Source organism: Plodia interpunctella, chromosome 13 (genome assembly GCF_027563975.2).
Source record: "Plodia interpunctella isolate USDA-ARS_2022_Savannah chromosome 13, ilPloInte3.2, whole genome shotgun sequence".
NCBI lineage: Eukaryota > Metazoa > Arthropoda > Insecta > Lepidoptera > Pyralidae > Plodia > Plodia interpunctella.
Window position 1 is genome coordinate 6,969,286 of NC_071306.1, and position 20,810 is coordinate 6,990,095.

General features: G+C 37.0%; 1 protein-coding gene and 1 long non-coding RNA gene across 3 annotated transcripts in view; one reads left to right on the plus strand and one right to left on the minus strand.

The window, feature by feature from the left end:
• The window catches only part of LOC128674620 (uncharacterized), a 22,254-nt gene extending 19,178 nt beyond the window's left edge, over nucleotides 1-3,076 (plus strand). The window contains exon 3 of the long non-coding RNA XR_008405184.2: nucleotides 2,964-3,076. This is a non-coding gene — a long non-coding RNA (uncharacterized LOC128674620). The remainder of the gene's footprint in view (nucleotides 1-2,963) is intronic.
• On the minus strand, nucleotides 98-19,793 carry Slmap (Sarcolemma associated protein). 2 transcript variants are annotated; one of them, XM_053753321.2, is made up of 16 exons: nucleotides 19,152-19,793; nucleotides 13,937-14,053; nucleotides 11,538-11,678; nucleotides 10,190-10,324; nucleotides 9,354-9,572; nucleotides 8,881-9,030; nucleotides 8,081-8,182; nucleotides 6,874-7,026; nucleotides 6,336-6,429; nucleotides 5,866-5,967; nucleotides 5,537-5,631; nucleotides 4,924-5,121; nucleotides 4,429-4,632; nucleotides 4,024-4,147; nucleotides 3,596-3,711; nucleotides 98-3,200 (listed from the first exon to the last, which is right to left on the minus strand). In XM_053753321.2, the coding sequence occupies exons 1-16, from the start codon at nucleotides 19,335-19,337 to the stop codon at nucleotides 3,054-3,056; spliced, it is 2,283 nt and encodes a 760-aa protein (XP_053609296.1). In that variant the 5' UTR covers nucleotides 19,338-19,793; the 3' UTR covers nucleotides 98-3,053. The 2 variants fall into 2 exon arrangements, with proteins under 2 accessions (XP_053609296.1, XP_053609295.1); XM_053753320.2 differs by having other exon boundaries at nucleotides 5,866-5,979.
• Between the last annotated feature and the right edge of the window lie 1,017 nt (nucleotides 19,794-20,810).

A 20,810-nucleotide genomic window follows, 5' to 3' on the forward strand; every position in this document is an offset into this window, starting at 1 on the left:
TTTTTTAAAGTCTTATTTCCGGTAATGTCAATCCATTGTTACCTATTGTGTAAATAAATGGGGTAAAATTATGAAGGGAGTAATAAAAAAATATAAATTTTTAAACAAATCAATATTATTTCCAATAAATTTCAGTACATCCACATTGAATGCAATATTAATTTTACCATAAAATACAACATAAGTCTTCGACAGCTCAGAACTAAAATAAGAACGAGTATAAGGTACAATCTATTTACAATTAGGTGGTTTAAACACGAAATAAAACATTGAACGTAACAAAATCAGTGCAACAATAAAATAATAAATATGTATTTATAGACAGTGGACTTCAACGTGGTAAATTTATAATAATTCTAATGATATACAATAAAATGTTAGTTATACAAGTTTGATACAAAATTATCTATTGGCCTTCACATCACAGAGCAAGCAATCAAGGACCGAGCGCCGTAGCTTCCGGAAGACTATGGCAGTACCCGAAACCCGCTCGAAGGCTAAACTTACTATGTCAAATCATAATTTGGTCTTTAGAGACAACGTCATATTATCCGGTACAATTCCAAACTTGCACCGGTTCAGGCAAATTGAGTGGCACATAACAACGAAACCAAACGGCAAACCCGCATGCACAAACGTCTAAACTAACCTGTGAGAACCGCGACTGCAAATTAAAATACAACGCTCACACTTCATCTAAGAAAATGATCAAAGATGCGCTCTAAATGCGTAAACAAAATACAGGAAACTATATTGGCTTACGTTAGATCTAAAAAAAAAAGAGTACAAAACGCAGGAGCAGAAACGCTATGCAACCAAGTCTACGTCGATTCTAAGACTAGAAAAATGCAAACGACCCAAATACAGTGTCGACGGCGTCGACGAGTAAATGCCACAAGACGCACTACCGTGATATGTGTGACGCGACCTCATCATCACCTACATACTCAACAAAGGGGCTGGGCAATTTCGTTTGCCGTAGCTCGGCTGAAAATTTCGGCAGACCTCATACAATAATTTACCATAACTTAGGACAGTCGTTTAGGCCTTAATATTATATAAAATGTACAATTTATTTATTATGGCAGATATCAACAATCAATTTATATCTATCAAATATGATACTGACATTTTTTTTATAGAAACAATACTAGGTTTATATATACATGTTAACAACGTGCGCGTCGCTGGCTCCTAGTACATGGCACTATCGATATAACCTCGATACATCGAGCTCGCACCGGCCGCCGAACGTCGTCACCGGACGAAGGCGTTCAGAAAACCGACAACTATCATAACACTATAGGTAGGTACTAAATTATTCTAATCGATAAATATCCTTCGCCCGGTAACTATATAAGCGCGCATATAATATTCGAAAAGTTAAGGTACCGGCAGCGGGCGGCCGGTCCGAGGCGCTCGCGAGATTTCAGATTTATTCGGGGTTCATCCATTTAGTTAAATTATTAGTTTATGGGTGAATTTCACGACTGTTTGAACGCGGCGTATAGCGTTTCATTAGTGTCGCATTTTTTTTTATAAAGAATATTTTTTTTTTAATTAAAGATTTATAAAATTAACATTGTATCAGTACTTTACTTATTTATAATATAGGATAATTACATTGATTACTGTGAATGATACAATTTAATAAACACTAATGACAGGGCACGGTGGCGTTCAAAACGCTCGTGAAATTTACCCTTATACGATTTAAGAAAATGGACAAAAAACCATTGAGACCATGGCCGGAATCCCTGGCAGTGCAGTGCCAATACCGACCAAGACAACCAATCATTACTCGGTTCATAGACACATCTTTAGTGCGATAGTTACACAAGACGAATTACAACTAGGCCGAAAATAGATTTAATTCTGACTGTCATGGAATTCGAATTCGAAAATACGATGTCCCTCCCCACCTTTTTTATTTATAGTGTGTTATTATATATCTAATAATATCAATATAGTAACAAATAGATAACGACGAGGTTGTGCGACCGACCATGGTTGCCAGTTGTAGGCACACAGATCCATTTAGCTCCAGGGTGACGTTTTAAAACCAATTTATTTTTTGTATAAAAATGAATAGTCTTATGAAAACGTCATTAATTTATTAAATTTTATGATTTCGCTATACAGTTTCAGTCACAATAATTTATCTTGGTTTTAAAGGTTCACCCCCTGCAATAGCAAATTCCCACATACGGCCTCCTCACACTAGGTAATGACAATTCAGCCTAATTTAATCGATTCGATTTGGGTTCGATCGGGTTGTGATCGAAATATCCGATTCCATCAACTCTCAGTCTGAGATCAGCAGTCTCGAGACGTTGACTCGTGGACAAAAGCCGTTTTGAGCTTTTCAAGCGGGTACGTAACCTATCAATAACTACAACAATCACGTGAAAATCGATCGTCTCGATTGGTCATTAAAAGTACGCTCTATATATCAGATAGCCGAATAAGGTTTGATAAGCTTTTCGTATGTTACTTTGAGGGGGTGATTATTGTTAGACAAACCTTAATCGTCTAACGAAGTAATCAAGTCAGGTAGTATATTTAATGTCTGTCTTGAAACAAATATGGCTTTTTTATCATAACATAGTTTTCTCCTGAGACTGTAGACAAAGAAAACTAAAGACTTCTTCATCTGTCATTTTGCTCATACAAGAGAAATTCGTATTGGAAATACACACAAGATATGGGATTTAAGTGATAATATATATTGTCCTTTATCATGGGTTCTACAACGCCCAGTCTGCCGCTTTTTATAATTCGGGCTGGGTTGTTGTATATAAATGTTTTCGTCTCATTTGGGTACTGTAGTTCGTCGCTAGTTTTCTTTATCTTACAATCTGAAAACAGAATAGTCGTCCAAAGCGGAGCACATCACTGACTAATTTCACATCACATCAAACAGAAAAAACACGGCTTCTATGTCGGAACTTTCACATTTTCAGTCGGAGATGGTAATAGTGAGCGACGCACGGTGCGGCGGTAGTCGGGAGACATCGTTAGGAGTACCCGGGCGGATCCCAGGTGGCCGTATATCAGGAGAGATAGGGCAGCACGCAGTAGAGCGCGGCGGCCAGCAGCAGCGGCAGCAGCAGCGCCAGCGCCAGCTCCGCCGACATCGCCGGCCCGCGCTTGCGCTGCTGCAGCGCGCGCAGCTCCGCCGACACCTCCGCGCACCGCTCCTGCTCACACAATAAATACCAATACCTTTATTGCATATTATTTATATGTATACAGAAATATATAATTGAATAAAAAATGCCTAAAATGCGGTCTTATCGCTGTAAGCTATTTCTTTTAACTTGTTTCGACTCTTGCTACTAATGTTAACTGAAATTTTAATATTAATGTATTATGCAATACGCCTATACTGACCGCTAAATTCTATCCTAACTAATGTTTGTTACCTCATCACGCTCTATCTACTCAACCAATCTCGAAATTTCGCATACATGTAGTTCGAAGTATGGAGAAGAACAAAGGGTACCTTTTATCCCGGAAAAATTACTGTTCCTGTAGGAAATTCACGCGGGTGAGGCCGCAGACAAAAGCTGTGTAGGAGTAGGTGTAAGAGTACCTTAACCCGCGCCAGCTCCTCCTCGAGCGCGCGGCCGGCGGGCGCCGCGCTGGCCGTCTCGTCCTTGTTGATCTCCGTGGCGGCCGAATCTGTGTCCTCGTCCTCGTCCTCGTAACCTGGAATACATTTAGTCATATTATATATAAAGTTACTCAAAGCAATCAAGACAAAGAAGATGATTGGCGTATAATAAGAAAGTTGTCGCGTCGTAAAGGTGTATACGACGCGACAACTTTATGACATGTTGAAGGTAGAATTATATAAGTAGTATGGTGGTCGAAACTTAATTTTTCACGTTGCTTTTATTGCGTAGTTTCTACTAATTTTGCCACACAAAAGATCTACCCTAATTATATTTTTTAAAATCTGAACTCGATCAAGTACTTTTGACATAAACGGTCATTACATGATTCCGTAAAGTGTGTTACCTAGTTGGAACATTTCGTCGATCTCTGCATTAATCTTCTTCGTATCTATGGCCTCGTCAAGTTCGATGACCTTTTCGATATCCTCAAACGAGTCAGAGGTCTCCACAGCTTTCTCTGCAGTCTCCTGCAAAGGATTATATAGTTATCAATCGAAAGTCATGTAAATAACATCTATTTTTTAATAAGAGATACAGATGGATATCACTAGTATTTTCAATTTGACAAACGGATACACTCAATGGCTTAGTGAGTTCTAAACACTAAGCTTATATCACACGTTCAATGGACACATTCAAGAAACGAAAATGATATGTTGGTTTGTTTGAAATAACTTTATTGCACATAACAAAATACTAAATGATCATTCTGGAGGGAAACAATGTATGTATAGTATATCGGTTGTACCTTGTAGGGCTGCGAGGGCTGCAGCTGGTCTATGAGCTGCTGCTTCTCCCGCAGCTGGTCCCGTAGCTGGGCCACACACGCAGTGAGGTCATCGACCTCCGCCCGGGTCGGTCTGAAGGCCAGCTGACTCTGCAAGTCTGCGGTCTGACTCAGCAAACGTTGGATCTCAGCTTGGTTCGTCTCTTCTGCCACTGTTAACTGAGTCTGAAATGAGACAATCCCAATTAATATTATAAATGCGAAAGTAAGTTTGTTTGTTTTGAGTTAAATCTATCGAAATAACTCGGGTTTGCTTTAGTTATACCTCCTTGAATGTCTGATCGGGATACAGGAAAAAACTTGTCTAATCAGATGTGGACATCGCTTGACTAAAATAAACAATTGACTATATATATGATAGACCGGGGCAAGTATTGTTAAACCATCGCCACTCAAAATGTAAAGCAGCTGAATTCTCAGCACAAGCTGTAACCTCTCACAACAACAATAAGTCACCTGCAGCTGCTGTATGTTGGCGCGGTACTCCTCCTCAGACTGGGGCTCCGCCCCCACCGCCAGCAACTCGTCCCTCACCCCCCGCAGCTGAGAGTTCTCAGCACAAGCGGCTGTGAGACGCGCACGGAGCGTTTTAATCTCTTCGTTTAAACCCGCCATTACGCGTAAAACGTTCGCGTATTCCACGCCCGCTTTACTCTGGAATATAATTATAATTACTTTATAATTAAAGAACGTTAGCACTGAACTACAATTCAATCCATCTGTCGGTAAACTTAATAAATCACGAATAGAAATTTAACCTAGCTCCGGAGAGTGAAATACTCATGAATAATATTAAAAGCTAAACAACATTAGTATGTTTGAACTAGTCATTTTTCATCCAGCCAATCCCACTTCAATGTGCAGGATCGGAACGACCAGCGGATGTTTAAAATTAAATTAATTGAGATGAATTACGTCCTCTAAAAAAATTTTAATAATTGGAAAAATAATAAATTCATTTATTCAGTCAGGCAATCCATTTTGTGAGTAACTATGATCTTAGCCTTTGGTTAACAAATTATATTATACCAACACAATATATAAATGTATAAATAAATAATGTACTAACCGGTGAGTCTTCCTGCTCGTCATATATCTCGGAGTTGGCGTTATTGTCCGCGCGGAGCTCACCCAGCGAATTCGGGCTATCCTCGTGTTCGGGGTCTGCAACGTTTATATTACAATGTGTAGGATAGAATGAGAACTTTAAATTGTATTGGTAGTTTAATTGGGGCTATGTTTGAATGGTGATCTCTACTACATGCATGCCAAATTTCATGAAAATCGGTCCGACTGTTTAACCGTGAAAGCAAGAACAGAGACAGACTTTCGCATTTATAATATTAGTATAGATGGCATGGATTATTTTTCACGTAAAGTGTTAATTAAGACCCTCACCGTGGTTGAGGCGCGACTGTTTCTCGTCGTCGGTACAGGAGTCAGGCTCGACACTCTTCTCCTCGTCACTGCCGCCCACCACGCCTTCGTCTTCCTCTTTCTCTGGAACCACATCTACACGACGTCTCATTTTATACATCTCCATAAAAAACACAATATTTTTTTATTATTTTTTTATAACTGATATATTATAACGATATATACTGATATATTATAACAGATAACTGAAATTTTGATTACGTACGACGTCATATATAGAATGGAGATTTTTTTTTTCAATTTATTGAAATGCACTAATAAATGAAAGTTTACAGAAGTGTAACCGGAATATGCTTCGTCAAAATATTTACCTACTTCATGTTTTAATTTGGCAGCATTTTAAGTCGCAGATCCCGCAATCCAAACGATATACATACATATACATTGTAATCTTAGCCTAAAAAATATCAGAAATCGAACTTGAGACTGACCTTTCGTTTCTGCGTTATACATGTTATTTTTCTTGAGGATCAGTTCGAATTCTTTCGCAGTATTGCCTTCTGCCGATATCGCTTTTATTCCGACCTAAAAGTGATAAGACAATCATAAATTTGTAGGATAGCCAGATGTTTTTACATTGACATTAATTCCAGTAGGTAGAAAGGTCGACGTTGTAAAGGAAATTCCCTAGGCCACAAAGTCGGCAACGCGCGTGTGACACTCCTGGCGTTATATAGGCTGCAGTGACCACATTCGATCAGGTGGGCCGCATGCCTGTCTTCTGCTTGGTAGTATAAAAAAATGCTGGCAACTACTGAACAAAAATGACCAGAACAGAGAAGACTGGCGTAAAGGGAAGGAGGCTTTTACCCACCCCAGATCAGGAAAGGCCTATGATAATGATAATTACAGTTTATTTCTCTGAGGCCACTTCGATTTTTTATCGAACCCAGGAGCGAGGATGTAACGCAGAGCACATGAAAAGAGAGAGAAAGAAAGAGATATAGAATAAATAGAGATAGTATTTACCTTATTGAGGAGATGTTGTGGCAGTAACAGCTTGATGTAGTCAGGCAAGGCCCGCACGGCGTCCTCGAGTGAGCCGGAGCGCTTCGCTTCCTGCATTTTGTTGCTGTCCGTACTTAACACCAGCATTTTCGCTTCGCCGTTTTGTACTGAATACTAAATAGGGAAATAAATGGTTTATGATTATTGATATAAATAATTACGATTCATAATTTAGTAGTTACAAATATGTGGATGATCTCAACGGTCACTAGAACAAGCTCCTATTAGAATAAATAGTAAGTGTGAAAGCGATTTGGATAAAATCTGACACTAGTGTTAGGAATATGTTTAGATAAGGAGAAGAGTAGCGTGGCGTCGGAGATCATTCCATATCCTTTTGTGGTGTCGTACGAGATGACCAAGGGACACTCGTACGACATCCACAAGGGGATACTCTCTCTCATCTGAGCGTATTCCCGGTTTCATTCGAAGCCGTTGAGCGTCGGAGTCCAGGGACTGCTTTTCTAAATTTTCGTGTCCAATCGCACGGTCGCCGGCATCCCTAGTTGTCAGACCATTGGCACGCATATCATCGTTGACGACATCAAGCCAGCATTTCTTGGGTTTGCCCCCTCTGCCAGGGCCAGACAGACGGGTGTGCAGTGCTGTGTGCTCACTATATTGCCAGGTCCATACTATCGCCGAACTCAGACACATGCAGTCGCAAATACGTGAACATTATTACCGCAATGAAAACCGGCAATATAATCAGCCAAAGTTTGTCAAAGTGTTCGACGACGGTTCCCTATTTTTATGCCAATAATTTTATGTCATAATTTAACATGGCATACTTTAATTTATCATAATTATAGTTACGCACAATATTAATTTGGCATAATGTTTTAGGCACAATTTTTTTACGCATACCTACCATAAGCACAACAATTTTTAAGCATAATAAAACCAAAAGGCCATCCCGCCGCACCTACTGCTACACTACACCTTTATGCAAATCAAAATTATGGTAAAATACATTAACCTAAACTATAATTATGCTTATTGAAAAGGTATGCCAAAAAAACAGGTATGTCAAAATACTATTATGTCAAAAAAATATATGCCTAACTCGTTATACTAAATTAAATTAGGATAAAAAATTATGCGAAAAAAAGGTATCCCTTCGACGACAGTGTGGAGCCGACATAAAACAGAAGAATGGGATAGTGACCGTGAGCGGCAGCTGCGTGCGGGCGGCGAGTTCGCGCTCCTCGGCGGCGGCGATGGCCAGCCGCGCTGCGCACATCTTGCGCTCGCAACGCGCTGCCAGTTTCTGTAAACACATACGTCAACTTTAAATCTAACTCATGGAAAAGTTAAAGCACACTTTAATGCTTTAACTTTCCTATGTTCCTTTTCTTTCTATATTTTTCTAAAGCATGTTTTGTCTCTTTATTTCAATCCTTGTTATCTCTTCACGCTCTATCTACTTAACCAATGTTCTAGAAATTTTACATACATATGTAGTTTGAAGTATGGAGAAGGACATATGGTACCTTTCATCCCGGAAAAATAACTGTCACCGTGGTAAATTTACGCGGGCGAAGCCGCTGGCAAAAGCTAGTGTCAAATATTAAAAAGTGTGATAGTGATAAAATATATTTTAGCTTAAAGTATGCTTTAACTTATTATACTATTATGTATATTTTATTTATGTATATTTAACTTATTATTCTTTAATAAAAATTTTACACGCTCACACAAAGAACGCGCACATGTGCCGCGATTTTTCTTTTCAACAAGATGGCGGCGATCCCAATGCGCGCGTGCGTGCGTTAATAAAATTCGATCTAGTTCCGCTCATTCCAGTGGCCCGATTACGCCATTGCAGATTTTAGAGCTAGCCTTTTGTAGTGCGTACTCGATAGCTGGCCAGTTATAATAAATAATTCATTTTAATACTCTTAACGTTTTGTTTTTCAAATTGGCAACTATTTCCTTACTATTCCAGTTCTCGGACGTATTGCTCACCTGCAACTCCGCCGTAGCGTTGGTGGCGGTGAGCCTCAGAGTGCAGTTGTGCTGGTGCAGCGCCGCCGCCTCGCGGTTGCGGCGCTCCAGCGTCTCTTCTAATGCTAGACGTTGCTCGTGCGCCACTCTCAAGCTTTCTTGCGCCACTTCCTGCAGAATATTACATTTCAATTTTACCAGTCGCTTCCCGCTGTCTGTCCCTATGTAGGCTTAGATCGATAAAACTACACAACGGATGCGAGTATTTTAAATAGATAAAGCAATTCAAGGAGAAGATTTATTTATATTTAACATGCATATATTGCACCCGTGCCAAGTTAGGGCGAGTCGCTATTCAGATCTGGGGACACTGGGGCATAAAGAAGTGAAGGAATTCGCTATGAAGAGAGAACAATGGGAACTGCACAAACAAGAGCGTTGCTATAATTCCATGATGATGAACTAAGAGCTCATAGCTAGCATAGTAACAATACCTGATAGTTCCTCTTGTCGTTGAGCAGCTGCGCCACCTGCTGCACGTCGGGCTGCTTGCCCACGGCCAGCATACTCTCGAGCGCGTGCACGCGCAGCAGCAGCCGCTGCTCCCCCACGAACAACTCCCAAGAGGCCTCCGCCTCGGCACGCGTGCGCTCCACGCACTCACGTAATGTACGCAAACGGGTTTCTAAGGACGCCTCGCGTTGGATCGCATCCTGAAAATTCGTTAACCCCGTGAATATCTCGACTTAGCGGGTCAACGGCGATAGTTTTATTTATATTTATTTATTTTAAACTTTATTTCACAGAATTATGTACAAAATATCGTGTCGACTCGCCGATTGTTCGAAATATAAATAAAAACCTATTAATAAATTCTTCCACATTTCTGAGACACAAATACTGAAGTTTGTGTTAAGCTGTGTATTTTAACATCAATATTTATAAATTTTATTAGCTGTTGCCTGCAGTAGCCTGTGTTTGATCCTGACTCATTAACTATATGTATTCCAAATTTCATCAAAATCAGTCCAGCGGTTTAACCGTGAAAGTGTAACAGACTTGCTCGCGGGATACTATGTATATTTTAAAAAATAAAGATATTTTAAATATGAATCAAATTCGAATTTCTTTATTCAATTTGGGATGATATAAGTACAACTGCTCACCGTTCACTCGCCCGGTCGACTCGGTCTAGCTATAGGAATCCGAGCTGGTCAAGTTTTATTAATTCAATAATAATGGCCAAGGCTAAGAATCCCATAGTCCTACGACATCCAAGGCAGTATATGGAGTGGTTCTATTACTTATTATTAGAATACAAAAAAGGTACCTGAACAAAATTGTTTAGTTGATACAACTCTTTAAGGTGTAACGGCGTAGTCATGGTGGGATTGAACGACAGCTTCGCCTCCTTGCCATCAGGATGGTAAAGCTTAAGGAGGGCGACCACTGGGGGAAACGTGTTCTGAAAGAAAATATTTTGTTCAATACCACTGTAAAAATGTTTAAATTGATAGTTATATTTTTAAGTAACAATAATAATATTTATCCGTAACCGTAGCATATATTATAATTGTTAACTAATGCACCATTTAATACTTGTGACTTTGCAACCTACTTACTACCACTACCAATTACAAATTTACTTGTAAAAAAATAACTCATTTTAAACAAGAAAATCTTTAACTTGCATTATCATAAGCATATTTTTAGGAATTTGTACGTAACGCTGTTGGTTTTCTAAATAAAGACACATTTATCCACTCTAATTCCACTAAAATTCCATGCTGTTGGATCCAGGGCACAGCTATGATATAAAACTAGGATCTCACGAAAATGAATGCTGATGTCCAGTAATGTGCAATCTATCAAGGCGGCATGTAAGCGGCGTAACCAAGCTCCGGAACTAATGTAAATCTGCTGACAGTGATGTGTTCTAATGATTCAATGGGATAGTTGTACCATTACATGATATATATGATATAACATGTTTGTACATCTTTGTAACACGATCATATGCGTTACAAAGATGTACGTTCACAGGCGAGATATATGACGGAACAAATTAATGTTACTAAAAGAATCGACATCTATTACATAATAAAACCAAAGACTACTAGTATAAGCTTTCTTTTGAACAATAAAAACAAAAAAATAATAGCTCTCTCTTGCATTCCCACCCGATATTTTTTTTACCCGTTTAAAAAAATTATTGGATTCGAATCTGATTTTATGACCGGCCGTCTACCTAACATCCACTGCTATCGTTGCCGGTAATTAATAAATAGCAAAAAATATTGTTGATGACGCGGAATTTATACATTTAGATTTATATTCGTTCGCTAGATTTACTGATATTAAATTGCACGAATTAGACATTCATACACACACAGTTTAGAATGCGTTGTTGGTCCACCTCGATATCACATGCGACATGCGTGAATTGAACACGTTTTTTATAATAAATTTACTGACAGTTAAGTCGACAATATTAGCAAATCAAGTAGCAAGTTTATTATCTGGTTTGAATTATTCAAAGCCCCGCTCGCCTAAACGGCGCCCTATCTCTCACAAACTCTTGTTTCTGCACTCTATGAGCCAGGTGTCTCAACAGCTACTGGCACAAAATCATACTGATGTGACAGAATCGAATATAATTACTTTATATTATCACTTACTTTTTCCAAGTTATCGGCATTCTCAACGACGGGAATGCCGAACTGCACCACGTCACCCGAGAACACTTCGTGCGGTTCCTGCTGCTTGGAGATGGAACACCGGTTGTTGTTGATGAACGTGCCATTGCTGCTGCGGTTGTCCTGCAAACATACAACTCATCACTATGCATCACCTGCAAACAACTACTCTTTATGGATAGACAGAAACGGCGTTAGGGAGCACTAGCAGGGCGCTGGATATTAAAGGCCCCCACAGGTTGCAAATGCATTTCTGAATTATTCACAGAATATATTAATTACAAATCGCACTAATACCCAAGACTACGTTATGGATTTTTAGAGCTGCAAAAAAGCCGAATTAACGTGCCTTCCCAAGCACTCAGGAGGTCGAGATACTTTATTATAGGTCACCCATCGTGTTACTGACCATTGCGAATGATGCTTAATCCCCCCACTATCACAGGCTGAGCGCGTCTACCACTACGCCAGTCTCAAACAAACATAATTTGATGAATGTCGTAAAAACACAAACACAATTTTGTGTTTGTAAAAACACAAACACAATTTTGTGTTTTTGTTTTTATGACGATTGTCTATTGTCTTTTAGATTCCAAAGATTCCGCCTTCGTTTGTTTATTGATACAAATATTTATCAGATCGATATGCCGGACTAAGGAGCCAATAGTCTCGAAATTCAAATACCATGTTTAGTTTCCCATGCGTTTTCTATCAACTTTACGGTTGTTAACTTCATGGTCCATTTATTAATAATCCTGTCTTATTTAATTCAGTCAAAAATATTGAATTGACCAAGGTTGCGTTCGTTTGGAATATTATTTTTGACATTTGTTTCGTTTAATAACTACACGTTAGGACTAGTTTCGTAAAATTTACATAACTTGTCGATGAGACATGATTGCCTATTTGGAGGAGCTGGACTCTGAAATTGTTATAATTACTCAAGGATAACCTGTTATGCATCGCTTCATATGGATGTAGTGCCTGATATACATAGAAAAAAATCGTTGATAAGTTGTAATGGTCTAATAATTAACCACAATACACAATGTCTAGTGTGCGATGGCGATGATGATTAAGTAGCTGTAAATGTTTAGAATTTCAATTATAATGTAATCTAAATAAATAATAATCTAAATTATAATAAACGATTCGATAGTAAGATATTGGTGAAAATAATCTTATTATGTATGGTCTCTTAATGCCAATCTAGCTAGAATGACTTAGAAAAAACAATATTCATTAAATGTAAGTAGCAAATTCTAACCTATTCCAATTTAGTCAACAAATAAGAAATTCAGGAAAATCTTCCTCGAAATCATAAATCTCCGAGAGTTGGCCGCCAATAAAAGATCAAACGCACATGGATGTACAACCCGTGGAGCCACGATTGCATTGTGATTCTGGACGAATGAAACATTCTACTAACAGCTCTACACTGCAGTGTGCGCGTCTTTGAGAAACCTATTCTATTAGAGTGACACAAAGAATTCAAATGGAATTTCATCGCTTTTATTGCGATGTCTACCGGATATAATTATTTACCATTGATAATAAATAATTAAATTGATGCAGTATAACTATTATAATAGTTGATTTATAATATTAATTGGTAAGATAATACTGATTCGTAATTACGAAAATACATTTTATGAAAGTAAATCTCTCATTCTAATCGTCATTCACTTGAATTTATCGAATATAGAAAATATCTTTATATCTTGAATTTAGATAGAAATAAAATATAGACCTCTCAGACCTGCCACGTAAATGACAATATCATAAGAAAACACGCAACGACTGTTGTGGACTGTTCACAAGCAGCCAAATAGCGGTCAGTAAGGCTATATTGGAACAATCTGACGTCAGTGTAATCTAGATAAATTTCTATGCAATTAAATAAGCCTTGTTAAGACAGTCATCACCACTTTCAAACTTCTACATGAACATGTACAATGCACATTGCAACTGCAATCGCTACACGAATCCACATGAACTACCTCTAACTAGTAATTCTTTCTAACGGAACATTTGTACTTCGTGTGGTATCCGTAAAATCTATAATTTTTGTCTACTTTCCTTAGGACAACTAGAAACCAATGTGCATTTATAACTTGTATCTACAAACATAATGTTTATACTTAACAATAACACAGCGGCCATAAAATGATATACCAACTTATCAAGTAAAGTATATGCAAGACTGCAATTAATCACATAACAGCTAACAAAGCATCAAGGCTAAAATAAGCTTAGAAAGTCATCAAACGACGGCTAGTATTAGTATAACGAACCCTCAAAATAGGAATAGGTAAATGTTATGCAAACAGTAAGTAAACAAAACGACAAATATATTGTAAACTGAAACTCTATGTACTTACCACGAGATAAAAGTGGCCCTTGTCATAATAAAGCGTAGCGTGATGCCGCGAGAGCACCCTGCATTCGAAGATAGTATTGGTGGGACTGGGCGTCGCGCGATACACGTTGCGGCCGATCTGAAACATGCCATAATTGTTTTTATTATACTGGTTTTTAGACATTTTTTATTATTACTTTGAGTGCGTTTGGCCTCAGCCAAATGGAAAGCAAATATGAGGTCTTTCAATCCTAGACAAATCTCTCTAAAATAAAATGTCCTAGGTTCTAAGTTACTGTAAACCTACTCATGAGAACTACAAAGTTACTGTAAACCTACTCATGAGATTCAATGATAGAATAGGATAATATTTAGGTATGTATACTATATTCGAGCATATGTTTCAATGAATGTCAACTACGGTGACGAAAACAAGCCGTTACATAAGAGTCATTGTAAGCTGTATGTGGGTGACACTCTCGCGACTAGTATTACCACTTACGTCGAAAAGCAGTTGGAAACGGAACGTCTGTGTAGGCGACCATCTTGGTGATGATCTGCCTATGAATATTATACCTAATTGCTAAACTTCAATGTACTTATACATATAATATAACATTGCGATTTATGTATCTACTTAATTAAATGTACGTAGGTACTAATTTACTCTAACATCAACTTCACGATCTTAATGAAGAATTTCTCTACATAGGTAAGTTCTACAACAAGGACGCTACTTTCAATTCGTTTAGTATGTTTTTATTTTTAGGTAAGATAGTTGAAAATGTGAAGAAGCGTATTGTGTGTTGTATGTGTATCTTGAAAGTTCTTTGTAGTCTTCAAGTGGCAATAAATAATATTGGAAGTGACGAGCGATCCGATTCCATTGTAGAGTAAAATGTGACATGACACAACAATACACTGATAGTCTGAATGTATTTCTTGCGACAATTATCATAGAGATCTCCATATCGAGACAGAGGAACACGAATTTTTCTCTAGCAATCGTGTAGATGCCGTTGCATAAGTCCATTGTTATTGACTCGAATCACGTTTACATTATAGTGATAATTAGACTCGCGCACGCATTGTTGACTCACTAGAACTAATAATTTGCAAATTCTATGGACGTGTTGAAAATTACGCGTTCGCATTCATGCTAGGTTAAGGATTGATACGAACAACGTGCATATCCTAGAATAGCCGGAAAAAACTTTGTGCTAGTTCAAACAAAGCATGCATCGAGCGCATAGAGTTGAGAAGCTAATAAGTAAATTAAATTGAGATCTTGCTAGAAGGTAAAGGTAAAGGTTGAAAGATTTTTTTTTGGATACCCAGAAAATAGACAGACGCCTCAGTGTTATGTGAGTGCTACCCTTCCATTAGTACCCATCGGAAAACCACAGAAAGAAATGCACGTGGTTTCACTGGATTTGCTGGCGTGAATTATCATCGGGAGTAAATTATTGTGAATGAAAGCGAAGCAGAACTCATAATAGGAACCATCTTATACGTCACGGGTGACTGGCACAAGTGCATATATACAAGCCAATACAAGGTCAATGAACCTTATAGAGGAGTGCCACACCACACTGCATAAAATATATTATTTTCGGTAATCCACTAGGTATTAAAGACTTGAGCTGAAATAGTGCGTTACTTAGTTTTATGCAGTTTTTATTTCTATAACTGTAAGAAATCTAATGCATGCTCTCCTCATTCCTGAAAGCAAAACATCCTGTACATCCTTGTCAAGTGGTGAGATCGTAACAATGATAAAACAATAACAGACAGAATAGAGTAGCTTCTGGCGATTATACCAAATCCTAACCAACCTTGATGAGATTAGAAAAACTGTACCTACCTAATCTAATAGTACCTACGTTTCAATTTGTATGCAGCAGTTCAACTTTTTTCGTCATACCTATCATCATCGCACTCGCACATATGGGTCGTAATAACCGATTCATGCGTTAAAATAATAGGCTTGAGTCATAAATCAACAAAAAAAATACCGGAGCAAATAATTGGGTAAATAATTATTGGTTAATTTTTAGATTCTATTTCTATCAGTTTCCTGTTCATAACTGATAAGAAGAGAGTTCCGTTACGCCACGGCAGCTGCGTAGACAAAAATAGCATGATTTAATATCATCAAAGTTAATTGCCAATGTACAATTGCGACTCGAGACGAGCACAGGTCAAGTTGAGTCATATGAACGGACACCCTCGCATCAAATAGGCCTGGACTGCATACCAAATATCAATGGTGTAGGTACTCACTATGTGGCGCAATCGCATTCAACAAGCAACAATATAACTAAATGAGAATATTTCAATTTGGCTAAGTTTTATGGTGGAGCATAGGTTTTAAGACAATTGAAGTAATGTTAAAGGGTAGATATATGTAATTCTCATTGTTACCTACTATCATATAAATAAAAAAATACTCATAAGTACCTATTTTAAGGGAAAAGTTTGTTGTAGTGATAATAATTGTCATGTGAGATTATAGCAAAACTCGTGACAAATCTTGAGAGTACTTGTTCTGAAGTAACTCTAGTCTTCATAAGGAACTACCTACATTGTTATCGGTACCTATACAAAAATTATACACCTTGCTGTCAAATCGTGACTACAATCAAAGTAGTGGTGTGGTTGTACAGTTTATCTCTCAGTCTTATCATTATAAGACTGAGAGATAAACAACAAAGATTGGAACAGAAAGGAAAACTAATGACTAAGATGAGTTAAGTGTACTCCAGTGACAGCTTATGTAAGTATATTTTAGATCAAAGATTCATACCTATGCATAGATTATTATTTCATGTTCAGATAGATTACAGATGATGATGTCACAAAATGTGATAATCACACAGTAAAAACAGCAGTATGAAAGAATAAAGACAACCTAAGATAAATATGGCTAAGATAAAAGCTTATGTTAGCCACATTTCTCTTAGATTATGAATCAGCACAAATCTATACTATTATTATAAAGAGGTAAGCATTTGTTTATGAGTTTGTATGTTTGAGGCAGTTAATCTCCGAAACTACCACACCAATTTCAAAAAGTCTTTCACCATTAGAAAGGTACATTACCCATTGCTATAGGTTATATTTTATCTCAAAATTCTGCCAGGAGCAAAGCCCCGGGCAACATCTAGTATTAAATATTTAAAGACTACATACAAAATTGAAAATTTAGCTTGCAATGAAGCAGTGTTTCTTTTAAAGTTTTAATCTAATCTAAAATCTTATCTATTCATATTTTCAATTAGATTAAAGTCTAGTCAACATAGGTATGACAATGGGAAACAGGTTATTTTAAAATATTACATATGTTACATGTATCCAAATATTTGAATAATGTTCAAAATATAATGTAAATATGTATTTATCTTCTTGTGTTTATTCTAGGTAGGTTCTGTCTTATTTACACATATATATATATAGTGAAAAAAGAGTCCTTTGAGAATTGATTTGAATAGGATTCTTTCTAGTCCAATAATATTTAATGATGTTTTTTGTGATTGGTATCATTCAATGAATTTCACAGAAAGAGCTCTCTAAGCTAGCAAATAATAGAAAATAGATGCTGAAACCAAGTAGTAATTTTATGCATTTAAAGTTACTAAGTACAGTATTTTAAGACATATTAATCTTGGAAAAAGCCTACACTCGAAACCGCATCCTGTTTATTTACATATTAATATCACAATATGGTAGCTTCTTTCAGATCTACACTACCATAAATAGCATGTAAGTATTACTTGTGTGTTTGGCTACTACATAAAAATTAATTCAAATTTTCAAATTCAAATTCAAATTCAAAATTCTTTATTCAATTTAGGATGATATACATCACTTATTTACGTCAAAAAAAAAATTACTTAAACTAAGTCTACTGCCGGCTTCCAAAGCGCAGGTGAAGAAGATGCGGCGCAACAAACTTCACCGCAGCCTTTTCTCCAAGGACGTCAATTAACAAATAGGTCTTATACATATATTAAAAATTAGGAGGACAAATTTACATCATATATATATATATATATATATATATATATATATATATATATATATAAAAAGCTAAATGTACAAAACATACGTAATAATGTCATAAAACAATTACATATGTTATGAGGATACTGCACCATGCTTGGGCCAAACATTATTGTCATTGACATAATCGTCACACTTGTAATATGCCTTTTTATAAAGTACTTCTTTTATATAATTTCTAAAATTTTGTCCGGCAAATCAAGAATCCATTTAGGCAATTTGTTATAAAAATGGATACAGTTCCCAACAAAAGACGTTCTAACTTTGGCCAACCGATGCCTGGGGACAGACAATTTATCTTTATTACGTAAGGCTCTATCAGTGTAATCACCAACATAGGTAGGACATATCTACCACCTACACACTGAAGGACCTGTATGATATCACAAAAAGTGCTGTATCAATGGTCATGTGTACCTGACAAATTTAGCCGAGTCAACACACTAAAAAGTAGAAGAAAGTAGAAAAAACTACAAAAGTTACCATTCCAAAGTACAAATTTCAGACAAGTATATTTAACAGAAAAACTCATTGCTTTATCACATTACTATATCCAATTGATCATAACTATATGGAATATATCAATGAAACTATCATCTGGCTTAATTTTTAAATTTATAAAAGTGATGTCAATGTAATTTATTTACATAATAATAAATCTGTGGGATTGTAAGTCTGTTCCTTCATGACAATAGTTTATAGACACAAGACTTTGATTAAATTTTTTTAATGGCATAGTGTGAAATACCCTTTTTTTAAATTATTTCTTATAATTTCATTTGCACTTCTTTACCACTTTACATTGTTTACAAAATATGATTTATTTATAAATATTATATTTGAAATGTTTACTGTAAATACCCAAAATAGCTGCGCCCGGGGCTCCTGTGGGAATTTTCGAATTAAAAGTACCTATTTGTTATTTCAGGGTATATATTACCCATGTACCAAATTTCAGAACAAACCATTTAGTAGAGTTTGCATGAAAGAGTAACAAACATACACACATCCATCCTCAAACTTTCCACATTTATAATAATGGGATTATCTAGATTTTACAGATTCGTTTGATAGTCGTCATCTCATGCTTGTAGAAGTCGCTACAGGTACCTTGTACCTATGTTGACCTGTTCCGTCAAATTAACCAATAAACCATAAATGTTTATGTTTCTTACCTTGACAGGCTGTTCTAAAGTAACGCGCCGCTCCTCAAATGGTAAAGAATTTGAATGTGGAATGAAATGAGCTCTTGGAACACCCACATCCTGATTGTTAGGCGGTTCTGGACCTGGGGTCCAGCTATAATCCGTGCTTTTGAACGTGTTATTCATTCTTGGAACTTTCTTCCTCTTCACTACCATGGCACACAAAACTCGCTGGAGTCAGTGGACATGCCTCGTACAACAAGATACGAGCACATCGGTGATCACTCAGTCTATTCATTTGTAGGTGAAAGGTGAACAAAGCTCACTGCCATCTTGCGGACCGCTTGATAAGAACTTTATGTTACGTTTATTTACTATTTATTTACACGTTTCAAAATACCATCACGAAAGCTAATGCAAACACTTTTATTTTATGAAACTTGATTCCATTCCTCAACGTAGGTATAACGAAATAATTATAAAACACCAAAGATTATGACAATTACAACAAAACCTTTGCAGTATACAATTACTTAGGTTAATTAAGTAGTAAATGTATATTTTCCTCGATAAATTACTAAATGATATGAGGTCGTTTAATCGAAATTTTATTCTCGAGGAACTTATGAAATGGGCGCACGAATCGGACATTCATTTGTTTTGTTGAACCTTGGTCATAGATGAACCGTGGAACATTTTGTTCATTTCATTCAATAAGTATTTTTTAATGTCAAATCACATCACATCACATCGATATGTACGTTTGACTACTACCACCTTACAATCTACATACAGACAACGGACCAGTGTAACCACATGAGATAGAAGATTTCCATACAATTTCTCGACCCAAATGTAGATACGAAGTACTAGAAGTAAAGTAGCAGATAGTGCCGGGCTTAATGGACAAAAGATGTCAGTTCTGTTTCTTGTCATGTGTTTAAAAAAATGGATAGGTATGTATCTCTTTCTTGCACGAGTGAAAGGAAAATATGATGGAGTCTATAGCTTCGTCTATCTGTCTTAGTTCTATTCTCTTAGGTTTGTTCTGTACATACATGTACCTGTTTGACCGACTAGGGACTAGGGACAATAATAGTGACAAAAGCCCGGTTCGCATTTTGTTTAATGCAGGTGCATATGCACACAATATGGACATGCACTGATATACATGTACTGACTATATTACACAAAGCTCAGCGGAGATGGCGCTACTGGTACAACTAAGGTACTCAAACTTTGCCAATGGAGGCAAAAAGCGCCAATTTTCAATATTACAGTGCTGTACTCTGGCGGGATAAATGTGCAATAATACTCCCTATTAGTGGGAGGCGAAAAAATAAATATGTATGTACAATCTTTTTTCGGATTTCCGGGATTTTAAGCGCTTTTTTAAATATAATACTATTTTTCCAGTAAAAAACAGTGACAGCCTTAGTGGGAGCTCAAGTACCTACCTATTTCTACTTTAAAAATCTTGCACTCAACAATTCCACCTCGAACCGGGAAATGTCCACCTTTTATAATCTTTTAGCGAGGCCTTACACCCAATTTTAAAGTGGTGCAGGACGTGTAATTGTTCAAACGCCCGACTGTGAATCAAAAGGTCCGAAGTTCGAATTCTACTCGCGCCCCATGAGTTTGTACACCAATCTCTACTAATAACTCATGTATAATAGTTTTCATTGA

Excerpts from the sequence above, each read along its gene's own strand:
- Slmap (XM_053753320.2), bottom strand. The coding sequence starts at position 19,337 with ATGGTAGTGAAGAGGAAGAAAGTTCCAAGAATGAATAACACGTTCAAA. Across the intron at positions 11,679-13,936 it reads AGGGCCACTTTTATCTCGTG|GACAACCGCAGCAGCAATGG; the intron begins GTAAGTACATAG and ends GTATGTTTGCAG. Across the intron at positions 10,325-11,537 it reads ATGCCGATAACTTGGAAAAA|AACACGTTTCCCCCAGTGGT; the intron begins GTAAGTGATAAT and ends ATTTTCTTTCAG.